Below are 16476 nucleotides of genomic sequence, written 5' to 3' on the forward strand. Positions count from 1 at the left end.
TTATGTTGTGTAATGTTTTAAAGAAATCTTGCATCAAGGTAATGAGGCCTGGAGAGTTGAGTTTGGCAGCTGACTATCAATACAATCTAATTAATACGATGTTGATGTTCTTTTAACAGGAATATAAAACTGCATTCTGTCCACCAGCTTGATACTGATCATGCAGTCAAGTGTAATTATTATTTTTGATATGTGCCATCTGGGCTCAGCTAATTATTGAAATGGGCCAGGTAAGAAAAACCAACGACAAAAAGTACAAAATGTTCTTGGACAAACTCCATGACTGTAGTGTGTATGAGAGAGAGAGAGAGAGAGAGAGAGAGAGAGAGAGAGAGAGAGAGAGAGAGAGAGAGAGAGAGAGTGTGTGTGCTGTGCACATAGGCACATTTGAGGCCCTGATCAAAGTTGATTTCATTGACCGACACAGCTGTGAGGTCATTTTTCAAATGTTCATTTCCAGGAATCATTTGCTAATCCAATTACTAATCCACTTTACAGTGCAGATGCTTATATACAGATCCTCCATATGCTTATATACAGATCCCCGTATGCCTTATTCCAGGCAAATGCAATATTAATCCCCTGTCATCAACTGGTGGCTGTTTATACGGTATTTACAGGCAAGATTAAATAGTGACAGACCATGGAGGGAGGAAAAAAGGAGTACAAGGAGAACACGCAGTGCAACAGTACCTCAGACTATGCCGTATATGCAATCCTATATATTCGTGATTATTTTTTTTATTATGTACTGACTTGTGTAGTCATTCCCTGTCCACCCCCAGGAAGCGCTGGCACAGCATGCTCTCTGGCATCATAAAACAAACATCTCGCAGTGGGGAATTATTGGGGGCCTCTGAAATTCAGATACATTTGTTTGAAAAACCAAATTGGTGCAGTTCAACGAGATGTGACTTCATTTAACATATCAAAGACTATCTAAATATCTACAAACCCGCCATCGCAGCCCTTTACAATTTTGAGGAGAACCCTTACTTAGTATTCAACACACTGCACTGCAGAGATGAAAACATTCGCATCGAGAAAATCTCAAGAAAATCTCCACCAGACAGATCATCAAATGGTCATGGTCGAAAGTCACATTTAATCAGAGGCCATTGACAAGTATCCGTGACTAAAGGAACATTTTCAAAAAACCTTTCACCACAAGCGATTAAGATCAGATTAAAATGTTTGTCTACCATGAAAGGATGTTGATGGTGATTGCAGAATAGTAAAGGGAAAGCATGCTGGAGCTATTTAACCACGTAAACCCTATGTAGTTCATTGACCGGGGTCGCAACACGTTTTGAGCTTGTAGATCTGCTAATTTATCTATATAATGAGAACTCATCATCAATAACTGAGATTAGTCTCTCAGGATTATGACATTTAAGTGTTGGCCTAAAATAAAAATGTATTGAACTATCTAAGATGTCTGAATTCTGATGGTTGTATTCAGTTGTTTTACTTTTTTATTTTTTTCAAAATCCCCACCTAGAATTTAAGTGTCGCCTTTCAGCAATTTCATTTCATCACATAGAAAGAGGAATTATCAGACATTCATGTTATAATCATCACTGTCTTCTGGCTATGCATGAGGGAGCTGCATGGAGAAACAAAGAGCAGCTTTGGCAACCCAACGTTTTGAGAAACTCACCCCAGGTCACTAATTAAAAAGTAATGGATGCATCCCAGCTGTAATTATACCAGCACTGATTCAATGCCCTTTGGTGTATGGAAAGCCATACCTAATGAGTCAGACAGGCAGACCTTTGAATTAATTCAAAGTACATATTGCAAAGAATCTGAAGCCATTCCTTCAGATACAGGCATCTGTATGCTCAGAAACCTGAGCTCACTACAGCTAGTTACTCTCCTCTATAGGGGAGAGGTGGTACTCTGAATAATAGCCTCTGAACTGAACAATGAATTGTTCAGTTCAACTTTTATGAGAGTCTGAAGAATCCTCTAAAGAAATCAAGGGTTTTATATACAGCATGAGCCCGGAGCTAATGAGTATGCCTGTCTGCTGGACCCTGAGTAAATTGTTGATATAACTCAACCTTGAGAAAACAGCTGCTGCAGAGTACCAAGGGGCTGATGCTAAACTTCACGACACTAGCAAAACAAACTTAATAGCAGGGAGAAGCAAACAATGTTAATTCATGCTGGGGGTGGCTCTTAACCTTTTGTAACATATTTAACTATCAATAAACTAAAGTTGAACCAACAGTACATGATACTAAACCTCACAGCAGCAAACAATTCACATGATTCCAGGGAGGAATAAACAAACAAGCAGAAGAAAACATTTAGAGAGAGAGATAAAGCTACAATCCATGAGTTTTTGTCTCTCCCGACAATGCCGCTGCATCTAGTGTCCAATCCGGTGCACCGTCTGCTTCAAATAACTTTATTGACATTGTTAACCAGTAGGTGTTCTACCCGACACCGGAGTCGACATTTCTCAGTGGAAGGGGGCCAGCTATCTAAGTGTAGTGCGTATATGGGGAGCCTCGCCCCGAAGGGGCGAGGCGCCCCCTTTTGGGCGGGGGCGCGGCGAGGCGCGGGGGCGCGGGCGGGGACTTCTTTCTTCTACAATAGAAGAGTTAGGACGTCACATTCTAATACAACCAAAATACCCAATCTCGGCACCGGCCTCAGTGGCGCACCTCGCTAATCATTAGACCCCCAACCCACTACCACTGGGAGTGTGTGTTCGACTCCCGCTTGGGGAGAAACTTTTTCTGTCATCCGCGGACTACTTTTTTTCGCCGATAAAGTATAGTTTTGGACCATGACGGAGGCGCGCCGACTCAGCAGACCTTGAGGCTGAGGAGTCGCGCCCGAGCGCCTCCAGGCGCGAGTGCCCGCGACGACCAGCCGAAGGTCTGCTAGTCGACTCAGCGCCGTCCGAGTTATGTACCGATATGGACAGAATAGTAAATATTATTGGTGAGGACTGCGTCTGCCCCACTGACTGCGTTTGTGAGGACTGCGTCTGCCTGACTGCGTTTGCCCCAACTGCCACTCAAAGTGACTACTGGCCAATCACAGTACGTCTCTACTTCCGGGTACACAAACGCACGACATTCCCAAAGCTGGCGTTCTACCCGACACCGGAGTCGACATTTCTCAGTGGAAGAGTAGGGAGACCATCTCCAACCAACCACAGCAGAAGTGTTAGTTAAATTGTATTTACATATTGACATCTAATTATATAAACGACAAGTTATTTCCGCACGCCGCTGATGCTATAGCCACAGCTCTGTAATCGAGTAAACACAACGGCGACACAGCACAGCTCGCCAACACAGTAGCCACGGCCGACTTTCACAATTTACGGGTGGCGTAGGGCACCTATCATTGCTCACTTCACAGTTTCCAAGTCGCAACATAATTTATTCCACTCACCACATTACGGACAAAACGGAAGGTGAATCACTTTCCTACCGTTTACCGTGCACACCGCCGACACCGAACGGCGACGGCTTGAGCCGAACAGAGCCGAAACAACACGAGCGGCCGCCATTGAACTCTGCCCATCTCCTCCACAACAACACACACGCAGCTCCTTCGCTTCAACCCCCCCCCTTCTTACGTACCTCCTTTGTTCCACCCAGGCCGTTACTTTCACTTCACTCATGTCTCCATCACAATATGTCCGTCCTTCACGTGCCATGCACACCCCAAACACAAAAACACACGGCGACGGCCACAGTACAGCACCATAGCACGCTGGCAAATCTGGTAAACAAACCAGCCTAGGTTCATGACACCAAAGGACTCGACAGTGATGTCATCATTATGCAACCCGGAAGTACAAATACCAAGGATACGTCAGTGATGTCAGTCGGGTTGCCACGTTCATGCCAGGTTTTCAAAAACAAGCGACAGAAACAAGCAAACCGTGCATGAAAAAAAAAAAAACAGCCGAAGGGGTCCGCCATGTTCCAGGGGGGTCCCCGGGGGTCCCAACACTCACAGGGGGTCGGCGGACCACCAGGGGGTCCGCGGACCACCAAGTTAAAAATAAATATTAACATTTTTTCCCCATTTTTTTTTTTTTCTTTTCCTTTTGGACAGTTTTGCTCCGGAAATTTCGGTACCCCAATATACACGCGCCAACGCTGGGCCCCGTGCGCGGCTGGGGTTGAGGGGGGCGTAGCCCCCCGAAACTCTAGTGTATTAAAATAAGTCCCAGATTGTAGCTTAAAGTTAGCTCTGGTCCAAAGCGTTAGAAGGAGTTCTCCTGAACGCTATGGTACTTTCGAGCCGTTGCGCGCACACCCCTGGTAGCGCAGCCTCTCTTCTCTAGTAAAAATAAAAATACACTTTCACTACTCACCAAAACAAACACGGTTTTATGGAGGTGAAAGCCTACTTTCCCTAGTGGGAACACTCTCAGCCATTCTCAGCCTCTCAACCCCACCTCATGTCTAAAATACACTTTTTTACCAAAATGTAAAATAATCCACCCGATGGAAAAAATGTTTTAGTAGCTCCCCTGCGCTCCCTACAGATCCGGTCAATGTAATTTTTCTATTGACAGGTGGGGGGCTCCGAGAGTTCCCACTAAGGAAAGTAGACTTTCAACATCTTAAAACCGTCTTTGTTTTGGTGAGTAGCAAAAGCGGCTGTATCCAGGCATAACTTTAGGGGGAAATAAAGCACCTTCCCCTAAAAAAATAACAGTATTTAATGGCCATTAGAATTCAATGAAGCACAGTAGCACACTTCCAGCCAGCGAAGTTGAATGAACCATGTATTTTTCCCGTTTGGATTTCACATGCGAACTACATTGATTTCCTAATTATCTCAGCCAGAACTGAAGGCTGGGAGGCGGAGAGTATGCTTTTGCCCCTGTTTGTGTGCGTCTATCTGCTTGTGAAACGACTGGACAGAATCAGAGGCGTACCTACCGTGACGCAAGGAACATTGGGGCGCCGAGACATTTGGGGCCCACCCGTGCAGATCGCGTCATATAAGAACTGTGTTCCAAAAATAAACAAACCACCCCGGTGATTTTACTCATATGGATACAGTATGAAGCATCAACTGACGGTGAAAAAGTACTAATTTATCCAAAGAGTAAGAAAACTTTTTTCTCCAAACACAGACGTTCACAAATGTAACTGAATATCATAAACGACACAGAGTCACATACCTGACAAAATTGCCGGGGTGGTTTGTTTATTTTTGGAACAGTTCTTATATGACGCAGTCTAAGATTTGCCTATGGGATTTCCAATACAAAAAATAACGCTGTGTAGTAGTCGGAGTGACGTCAGGACTTCTGTACTCTATAACTCTTGAACTATAGGTCACATAATCAATGATCATGAGTCAATCAAGTCCAAATGCATGCATGCCATGCCCATGGCCAATTCAGCCAAATTAGAGACCAAACACATGCAAAATTAATAAAATGCTGGTGAACATCAATTTAACCACTTGAACCCCAGCATCCCTATTCTGGGCGGAACATACTTAATGACTTTATTTGTTTATTTAGACGGGACACCATATGAACAATACAGAAATGTAATGTGAATACACTGGACTTAGCAATGATGCAAATTTGTATCCAGTCCTCACACACAACAAAAAGTAAGTTAATACTATATTAAGTGCAGTATTCATTTTTAGTAGTCGCAGGATATGTTGTCAGATAAAGTGCAGGATTGATTATAAATGGCCACAAGATTGGTTATCAAGTAACCATTTTTTAAGCTTGAAAGATATAAAAGTAGTATTATCTCTTTTGGCCAATGGGAGATTATTCCACATCGAACAACCCTGTACTGATAGGACATTTTGTCCGAATGTGGCTCGCCTGTGCTGCACTTAGTGCACCTGGTGCCAATCCCACTAACAGTCCTCCTCTTGATGCATTCCCTAAAGGGAGGCAGGCACAGTCCATGTAAGATCTTATAACACAAACCTGTTTAAAAACCTTAAAATTATGAAAACTCAAGAAACTAATTCTGAAGGATATTGCAGGGAGTGGTGATATGAGTGAGGTTTCCTGTCAAATACCTTAAGGGCTAACACCAGCCACAAATAGTAGATCTACAAGCTTGCTATTTTTGCCGAAGAGATTTGAAGTGACTAGAAAAAAGCGGTCCAAGAGCAGTTGCAACTCATGAGCGTTTCACTAAGACTAGAGGGTTTAAGTGGTTAAAAGCAGGGTTAAATCAGCATGGCACATGTACAGTGAAATGACAGCAGCGGTGCTGTGCAATATTTACATACTTTATGGTTCACATTTTCACCCACAGTGGGAGTGTGACGGTTTGCCAAAGTCCTCATCACAGACGTAAGGTAGGTATTGTTCAGTGTGCAGTGTCTAGAACCCACAAAATGTTCCAAAACTGTATCTGGCCATTTGTATCTGGTATATACTGCTGTGTTATCATTCCCCCACAGAAACGCCAAATCGAGGGGTGCCTGGTGACTCAGCCATTTGGTGCACTACATGTACCATGTGCTCCTTGTGGGCACTGTCCCATCTAAGAAATAAAGGAAGAAATAAAGAAATTGGAATTTGAATTGGGAACATTTTTAAAGAAGTTAAGTAGCCTCGTCACTAAGAGTTAGAATAAAACACATGCCAAAGATTGACCAATTGATATTAGCTACAACCTGTGATGCTAGCTAACTTGCATCACTGGTTTATGGGTAGGCTCTACAACTATGATGCCCCTGAATAATGCTGATCGGAATTGTTGTTGTTTTTTAAGCACTAAACCGTTTCCATATTCGCTGATTCTCTGTAGAGTAGACTCTGCAAACTACAAAGCAGATGGATCCCAGGCTAGAAGGGTGGGAGATTTCTGTGAGGCTGTGCTACAATTCTGCCTTCATAACTAATGACTCTGTAGCTCTTTGAAGAAGACAGAAGTTTGAGAGTGTCAGTGTTCGTGTGCACATACAGTAAGACGCATGCTGTCCCCACTGGAGCCACGTGGCCTAACTGTTTGAATGCCTGCCTAGCTGGCTTAGAGGCTAGTTGGCTGCTCAGCCGACTGGCTGGATCTTCATACTCATACCATCGACTGAACTTATATTGGATCACAAGGCAAAAAGGTAAAATGAAATACATTCACGGTTCACGCATATATGGGCATGATGCAGACACAAATCTTTCAACCCAATGACTAAACTGCAGGGGTAGACAGAGAACATGGCAAATTATTCAGGAAAGCAAGGGAGAGAAGGCAAGGGTTTATGGGTCATTGTAAAAATTCTATACAAATGAAGATAATGGATGCAAGCAGGTTTAGACAGGGTTTACAATGTTTCTATTGCAAAGTACTCATTCTTCAATGAAGGGCAACCAGATTGAATTCCCTGCAGCTGAAAGCATAATTATCATATCTCAAGCAGTGTCCCTTGGAAAGTTTCAAGGCTATTTCCCCCTATTATCTCTTAGAAACACCCAAAATCACTATTCCTTGGGACTTCAGTCTACTAAGCAGACAATGCAGTTTGGCCCTTTCACGCAGAGAACAGGTCAAGGTTTTATAGCATCACACTGACAGGAGAGGGAGGTACTATGGACAGGAAGAGAGGTAATAGTTGGGAGGCAAAACCTACAGCAAGTCAAAAGTGTTTTGCAATCCCTTGTGCTTGACGAAAGATTGACAGGCCAGCTGGAAATGAGATTCCATCCGGCCGTGTCCTTCTCTGTCTCCTTCATATGCATGCAGATTCAAATCCACTTAGCTGCAGTCGTGATTCAATCATCTCCAAGCCGCTACAAGCGTCACACGTCTAGTGTCACAGGCACCAAATACATATTCATGAGGATGCTATAGCAAGGTATGCAAACATAACAAGCAAGAAAGATGCGGGGTGATTTAAATGAGTATGGTATTCTACATGCGGGCATACAGGTACACTAGTTCTGGTTTGTATTTGTCAACCTTATGGTCACTGACCGTAATAATCATAATAATGGTTTTAGATGATAAACTCGTGATGCCATCTACAAACTGCATTGAATAAGGTAAAGTTAACAGTCACAGCATGCAATTGCAGCATTATTTCTCAACTATACACCGTAGTACTATAGGCACCTGTTTAACTATTTATACTGTCCTTTTCCTTGACTACAATATGGCTTTCCCAGAGACTCACACCTGCATGGATTTAGCTGATATACTGTACATAATACCCTGGAATAAATGTATATATTCCCACAAGTCTTCTCTTACTTCCTCCTCATTAGCCTCAGTAGTGAGTAACTAGAGATATGTAGACCTCGTGTGAATAAGAATGTGATTAACATCCAAATCAGCATGAGATTCCACTGAACATTACGCAGGCGAAAGATGGGAGTCAGAGGAACAAGATACCAATAGACACCCTGTGGAGACACAGAGAGAGGGAGGAATGTGTGCGTGCGTGAGTGTGTGTGCGTGTGAGAGAGAGAGAGAGAGAGAGAGAGAGAGAGAGATAGAGAGAGACAGAGAGACAGAGAGAGAGTGAGAGAGAGAGCAGATGGGCAGATGGATAGGGGAGACTCACCAGGCCTTGGAGATAGGGCATGTGCGAGCAGGGTATGGTGTCAGAGGAAGGGGGTAGAGGTGAATGAAGTGGATGTGAGATAGGGTGGGAGAATGAAGAAGATGAGGAGGTGTAGGAGGAGGGGCTTAGAGCAGTGGTTCTCAAACTTTTTTGTGCCACGGTCCCCCAAATTTATATATATTTGGATCCGCGGACCCCCATCTGAAAATGTTTTGTGCCAGGGGACCTCCAGCAGCAAAGATTAGAGTTAAAAATGTTCGCATTAAAAATATATATACTCAAAGATTAGCAATACTGTTCACGATTAAAAAAAGAAGATCTACAAGCTCATAGCACAGTTCTTGGTGCCGCGCTATGAGCTTGTATATCTGCTATTTTTGAATAGCCAAAGTATAAGGTTAAAGTGGTTAAGATGATTGTGATGCTATATTAACTACTTTTGCTGGGACACCCCCCCCCCAAATTCAAAATACTTTAGTCATAGTCTTTTGAATCAAATTCCATTTAGTTTTAGTCATATTTTAGTCATCTTAAATGTTTTACTGTTAGTCTAGTTTTAGTCGACTAAATATCATAAGATTATAGTCGACTAAATCTACAGATGATTTAGTCGACTAAAATGTATTTTGGCGGTGCCTTGATGGCGTCGTAATGGCTGATTTTACGCTTGGTTGCATGCTGAAAATAGACGATCTACAAGCTCACAACGCCTCGCAGCGCGACGCGTTGTGAGCTTGTAGATCTGCTATTTTCAGAGCGCAACACCTTTTAGTTCTACTGGATCTCTTCTCCACTAGTTCTTATTTAGCTTGTCAGTGAAAAAAGGTAGTCAATGAACATTTTTCGTCATAGTTTTAGTCGACGAAATCAACACTGATAAAGACAGATTGGAGACGAGTGAGTATAAAGGTAAGAGGTGGATAAGTGAAGGGCTACAGACAGAGAGAACCAGAGTGAGAGAGAGAGAGAGAGAGAGAGAGAGAGAGAGAGAGAGAGAGAGAGAGAGAGAGAGAGAGAGAGAGAGAGAGAGAGACGTCACATAAGTATAGTTCATTTAGATAACTCCCTGCTGCACTCAGCTCTGCTTCAACACAGATACCACGGCTCATCCATTAGTTCAAGTAATTCCCTTCACCATCTGCCGAGATGTCAAATGCACCTCTGGAGTTGCAGAAAAGGTCCAGGGCTTTGGGGGAAAGTAATGTTGATTTGGAAAATATGAGATTCATTTGCTTAATTGAGGCACCTAATGTTTTCATAACTCAGCTGTGGAAGTCCTGCAGGAAATCATAAGGGGTAGGTGTGATTAACACCGTCCTCTCTGAAGAATAAACGGATTGTCACGGCTGGTGGATCTGTCGACTGAATCAAGAGCCGGTTCATCTACAGCTGTCATGTTAATCACCAGATTGAATGGCACGTTCAATTCACTGTGTGCTTAATATAAAAAAGGACAAAAGAACACATCGGGTAACAGGGAAAAGATGAGTATGTTTTCCTTACCTTCATATGCTATCTTAAATCCATGAGCGCTTACTGCAAAGTCACTGGTAAGCCTCAGTGAAAAGATCGGGCCAGAACTGGTAACAGGCGGTGGAATTGTAAATCCAGTTAACCTGTCAAGAAAAGAAATGAAGGTCATGAATATGTGTTTTAACAGCCCCCCACCCCTCTTTTCCCATCACACAGGCTGGGAAAACGCTTAGCTGCAATACAGTGTATAACTGCACATTCCCAAAGACAGATTCACTTTCATAAAACACTTGCACTTTTCAACACAGTAAGAGTACACCTCCAACATGAGATTCTCTTGGGTTGTCCTCGCACCCCAAGCAATCAATATTGACTGTTCGATGTTCGATGTTCGAAGTCGATTTGTTGAAAAGTTTAGATGCTATAAGCACAGGGGAGACAAAGATATACAGTATATAGCCTGAGTTCAATTTGTTAGAGGTCATAGCCATAGTAATTGTCTCCACCAGGCCAAGAGGATGTTTTGCACCCTGTCTGCCCGTCCGTCCGTGTGTGGTTCCGTCTGTGAACAGCTATTCTCCATCACCGTTGGCTTGATCGCAGCAAAACTGTGCACGCACACTCCCTGGGTGCCAGAGCAGAACATTTGCCCCAAATTTTTCACATGGGCCTGTCATAGCGCCACCAGGAAGCAGATTTGTGCAAAACACATTTTTTGACAGTACTCCTACAGATTGTGTCCAAACATCACGCAAATCGGTACACAGTATCTCTATAGTCATTAAACAAAACGGGTCTTTCAGATTTTTCATATTCCATCCTGATTGGCTAAGATTGGCTTCCAGTTTGCAGAAGTGCTTCTTTTTGAACAAAATGCCTCAAATCATGAACACAGCGTGCGATTTCCGTGAAATTTTGCGCACATTCCCACTAAACCGAGGAAGAAATGGTACTTGAACATTTTCAAATCAGCCTCATGGTAGCGCTATAACACGCCGATTCGCGTTTTCACCTGTAACTCCACCGATCTGTGTAAAACATTGTATGCGCACTCCCTAGAGGCCAAGGAAAACTCAGAGGCGCACTTTTTCTAGTTCATACTAGGTTTTCAAAATGTATGCCGACTACTAATCATAACCGCAGCCATTTTCTGTAGTTGACCATTCTTAAATGGCTGCAGAAGTATGAGAAAAGGACAGAAATGTAATGTAGCCTACAGTAAAATGGAATTGTCCAAGTGTTTAGTTGGTATACTGCCGCACTGCATTAAATCCGAGAATTGCTCTGAGAATTGTGATGCAATTTGTCCACCAATAACATACTCAATATTCTACAATCAACATCCAAGTCAGCACCTTCCCTATTGTTGGAGAGTTGTTGATGTTTGGCAGCTGCATTGTAACAGACCGCTTCATTGCTCCCTTTCAAATTAGGTGCGGATCCAAACAAATCCATTTGCTTTCACGACGTCGTAAACAAGATGTGTTGCGGACCATTCTTCAGCTGCAGTTGCCGATGTTCTATCGACCTTTCGAGACCCACAAGCCGGGATCTGTAACAGTTAGGGAGAGCAGAACTTGCACATTGGATAAAATGTCTTGTTCTCAATTGCTTTCTTGTTTTCTATTGCCTGTTTTGTTGTCGTTTGTCTTGTTGCGACTACATCTCTGCTTGACAATAAGCCACGTGAATGATGTCTATAGCATGCCTCATGTAAAATAAAGAAACTCCCCCCGTGACAGCAAAGCAAGAGGGTGCTGTATTTACAACTTCAATAGAGTTTCCAATTACAGCACAGTGAACTGTGCTGCCCCAAGCAGTAAATAATTATTCTCCGTTGCAGGTACTGCACAGTATGCCAAGATACAACCAGCAGTCAATTCCTATTAGATGTATTTTTGGACACTTATATGGAAAGGGGACTTTAGAACTGTGACCGTGTTTGGAGTATTTCACACAGGTACACAGTAGTGCACACATGACATGCTAGTTAAAGTATTATCATGAAAGCACATGAAGCTTTGATCAGATTTTGGTACTGATAAAGGCCCCGCAAGTCAACTGTTACAAGCAAGTCAAGACTCTCATTCAGTAAGTCTAGATTTATCTTCAGAGCCTTGGAGCAGTGATTAGATGAGGAGCACATCTAGTGAATCCAAGCACTGCTATTCATTTTCCTATAATATTTTTTTTCCCCTAGCCTTTTCACCTTTAGCCCTCCATCTCTTGTCTTTCTCTTTCGTGGGTTGCTTGCATCAACAGCGAACAGCAAGGCCATCTCGTTTTCTTTAACAACGCAGCCTATCTCCAAGCGCTGTTCTAACAGGCGAGGGGGTAGGGGCTACAAAGGGCTGTCTCTCCACGTGGGACTTATACATTTTCAATGAATTATAGTTTGATGTCATGCTGTGTTGTCTTTAGAACTGCCCTCCATACCTCAAGTTGGAGGGTGTGGGGGATCCACGGGGAACTAATTATTGGCCGAGCAGAACCGAAAAGAACAGTACAGTCAGTGGCAGACACGCAGAGAGAGGAGGTCGATGTGACCCACCAAGATTGCACACTATGATGCCAAACAGCACAGTGATGCGATGGCTGCATTGTACAAAGTGGGGCGCATAGGGCTTCGATTGGACACCATGGGATGAATTTTGGCCACTAAACTGTAAAGGCTGTAAACTGTAAAGTTAATTTTAGGGCATGTAGCAGCAGGACACAGGAAAGTTAGAGAATAGAAAGCAGAGAAGGAGGGCGGACTGCTATGTAAAAATGCATCGCCACAATCAAATGATTTTATGGAACCTGATAAACTAAAGACTTCAGGCAATGTGATGTTTTGTGATGGCTAACGGTGGATAAAACAGGATTAGCAAAAAACCTAGGAATGTGCCTTTAGGTGAGATCACTATAGCACAGTGAGGGAAGGAAAATGTCCTGTAAGCAAGGGTTACTGTAGATAAGTGGTGGACCTGCTTTCAAACACTACCAGGGATACTAAGGTGGGGATAAAAGCGTCACTGTCGATTTCTTTTTTTATTATTCATGCTTTGGCAAAAAAAGTGTTGGCCGACGTGCGACTCGACAAAAATGACGCACTTTGCACAGTAAAATGTATGCCAGAAACATAAATGTATGCCAGAAGCATACATTTGGCTTAAGTCATTACTACTGTGGCTGCGCCATACTGTACTGCACAGTGGGAATGGGCCACATCTCGCCCACGACAGACCGAACAGCCATACGTCCATTCCCACTGCCCATGAGCAATGACCCCAATTCTGAAAGGTGGGAACAATATTTCTCCTCCTGGTTCTTCCTGTTAGACACACAATGGGATGAAGACTATTCAACTGTGTGTCAAGGTACGGTTTGGATTGCATTGCAGCAACACAGCACACAGGCAGGGCTGGACTAGAATGGTGGAGTGTGGCCAATAGTCATCATCCTTTATTTGCTTTTAGTGAGTCTCTGCAAAAGATACTGTAAATAGGACATTTCATGAGAACTGCGGTATGAGATTATTGTAATTGAATCCCAAGGTAACAGGTATTGAGGTTTGAACTGGCCTTTGGCACTATGTTTTATCAAAATAAGTATTTTCCAGTATTCTATTTTAAATGTATCTTTTGATTCCAAGGGCCTTATGACTTAAGTGTTTGACAAAAAATAAACAGGGGTCCAAGGGATCCACGCCAGCTGACATCCACTGTCGCCTGTTGCCAGGGCAACAGGTGCAAGAGGTGAACCACTGGAAAATGTCATTAAAAAAACACTGCTTCCTCCTCAGAGAGACATAAGAAAAAGATATATACCGTTTCAAACTAAATCACACTTCCAATTGAGCTTCTGAGTACTCTGAGGAGGACATATTTAAAGTGAGATTAGACCCTATACTGACGGGGCAAGTTCATACAGGACCATTTCATTTTCACATTAAATGGCTCTTGAAGTATACATTTAAGAAGGAAAAAGCAGAGCACTTCCATGCATCACAGTCAGGAAATGCATATGATTAGAAATATGCCCCATTTCTTAAATGGATAGGTAATTAAGTGTAGCATAATGTTTCTGGACCTAGAAATCTCCTTTCCCCCACTCTCCACTCAAGGGGACTTGGCTATTATAAGAATAGACCATCTGACGATTTTCTGCGAGCTCATTGTAACAACACTCAGTGGTTTTATCTTGCAAATGTTTCTAACTAGTGCAGTTGTGAATTGAAAGAAAATGCATATGTGACATTCAGTACTACACATATTCTCCTCTCTACATTACTATGTGTATTATTATATATATATATATATATATAGAGGCGTGCCACCTGAAGGTGACTTGAGCCACGGGAGGCACAGCCAAGCGAGCTAAAGCGTGCGAGTCGCCGTACCGAGCTTTCCGAGTTATGTCTCGATAGGGACAGAATCGTAAATCATCGCCCCCCCTAGTCTCGGTATCTCCGAGACGTCATTTATTTTTTGGGCGGGGGGCCCCGCCCCGGGGGAGTGCGGGAGGTGAACTCGAAGAAAACAAGCACTCCTTTTTCAATCTGACTGGTTCTTCAATCGTACTGTAACACATACATATATATACATACATACACGGTGTGTGACTGTGTGTGTGTTGTAAGGATCCCAATGACTGTACTATATAATATACACTGTGTGTATATATATGTATATACACACACTATTACATTTTTTATTAATTTGTATTTATATTTTTTGTATTTTTTATATAGAGAGAGAGAGAGAGAGAGAGAGAGAGAGAGAGAGAGAGATTAACAACCGTCCGTTTGTCTGTACTCGAGCTTATCCAACCGAGAGCAGGCAGTATCAGCCCTTGGTTCTAGGTGAGGGATGATGCTGCCTGCCTTTGGTTTGATAATACGATTCTACCAACCCATCCACAGTAACTGTGTTTGGTGGCCGAGTTTTCGTCCATGTATGTTCCTTAAGTTGTGAGTGGGGCCAGTTCACTGTGCAGAGCTACTTAAAGGAGTAGTTCACCCAAAAAATGACTTATTTTCTATCAATTACACCATGAAGCCTTGAATTCAACTCTTCGAGTCTCCTACTGAGACTACTGAAACTCTTTGAGTCTCTGCCGGTCATCAGATTATTGACTTAGGAGTTAGGAATGTGAAGAAAATAATAATAATCTCCATGAATTCAAGGCTACATGGAGTGTGTAATTGATAGAAAATAAGTCATTTTTTTGGTGAACTACTCCTTTAAACTGCATTGATTGGTCAGCTCAGCTGCTGTGTACCCCCTAGGGAATCTATGGCAGCTGACCAATCAGCGCAAGTTTATCACACTCTCTGACCTTTCATCACTCCCCTCAGGGCAAATAAAGGCTGGGTATGTGATAAACTGTACATATACCAAAGATAAAAATGGGGCCCAATGCATGCCTCCCTGCTTGGCACTGCAACATACTAACGTCTTGTCCAGGAGGTGTACTTGTACATCATGGCTTGGGGAATGTACTTGTACATCCAGCTGCCTCACGCTACAGCAACAGGAAATAGGCTCCTGCCCTGTGGGCCACATAGCTCGGGAACCGTTGTTCCCAAGGCTATTTACTATGTGATATACAGTATATAGTGTTCCCCCTCCAATTGCCTTGGAGAACCGTGCCAACGGGACCCCCTGTCCCACAGGAAAGACCCCTAAAAGACCAACAATGAAGTAAAATGGCTGTACCGGGTCAAAGCATGTATTCCCCCAGAGAACAAGCTGCTACAAAATAACAACAACTAAACAGTGGGAGTATTTTAGACATAACAACAATGAGGTGCTCTGTAAACTCTACTGGCTTATCACAGCAGTACAACTTCTATGCACAAACACTTGAAGCGAGAGCATCCTGGAGCACTTTGTCAAGAATGTAGCAAGACAGAACCATAAATCCTGTTTACTTTTTGTCCCCATCCAAGCATGATGTATTAGGATTATCAACACGCGGAACGTAGTAGACATTATTCCATGCGTCATCTGATGCTGTTATTTGGCAATTTTATATTTTCTGTTGACAGTGTGAGTGAGAAAATGGCTTGAACTAATGTTACAGACTGTTGTTATAGACAACAGAGTGATTGATAAGTAGGAGAGAGAGAGAGAGAGAGAGAGAGAGAGAGAGGGAGAGAGAGAGAGAGAGAGAGAGACAGAGACAGAGACAGAGAGAGAGAGAGAAATAGAGAGAGAGGAGAGGTGTAAGTCGCTTTGGATAAAAGCGTCTGCTAAATGACTGTAATGTAATGTAATGTAATGTGAGAGATTGTGTGTATGTGCTTGGGTGTATTAGTGCAATGTTTTAAATTACTTTTACTTTTCTATTTTCTCCCAATTAAGTCGTTATGCCAGTTCCACCATATAACTGTTAATGGGTTTTTGAATAAGAATGCACTAGTTTTTTGTATTCCTGTTTGGATTAAAATGCATGCCAAGGGTCATTCCAAGGAAAATGCAA

At 42.9% G+C, this 16476-nt stretch overlaps 1 protein-coding gene across 1 annotated transcript in view; it reads right to left on the minus strand.

Moving 5' to 3' along the window:
* LOC311039730 (CUB and sushi domain-containing protein 3-like) overlaps nt 1-16476 on the minus strand; it is a gene marked incomplete at its 5' end in the record, with an annotated part of 373258 nt that overhangs the window by 319602 nt on the left and 37180 nt on the right. Inside the window, one exon of the mRNA XM_084049684.1 lies at nt 10039-10151. Coding sequence (XP_083905810.1) covers nt 10039-10151 — 113 coding nt within the window. The remainder of the gene's footprint in view (nt 1-10038; nt 10152-16476) is intronic.

The sequence above is a fragment of the Gymnoscopelus microlampas genome (genome assembly GCF_963454915.1).
Source record: "Gymnoscopelus microlampas genome assembly, chromosome: 3".
NCBI lineage: Eukaryota > Metazoa > Chordata > Actinopteri > Myctophiformes > Myctophidae > Gymnoscopelus > Gymnoscopelus microlampas.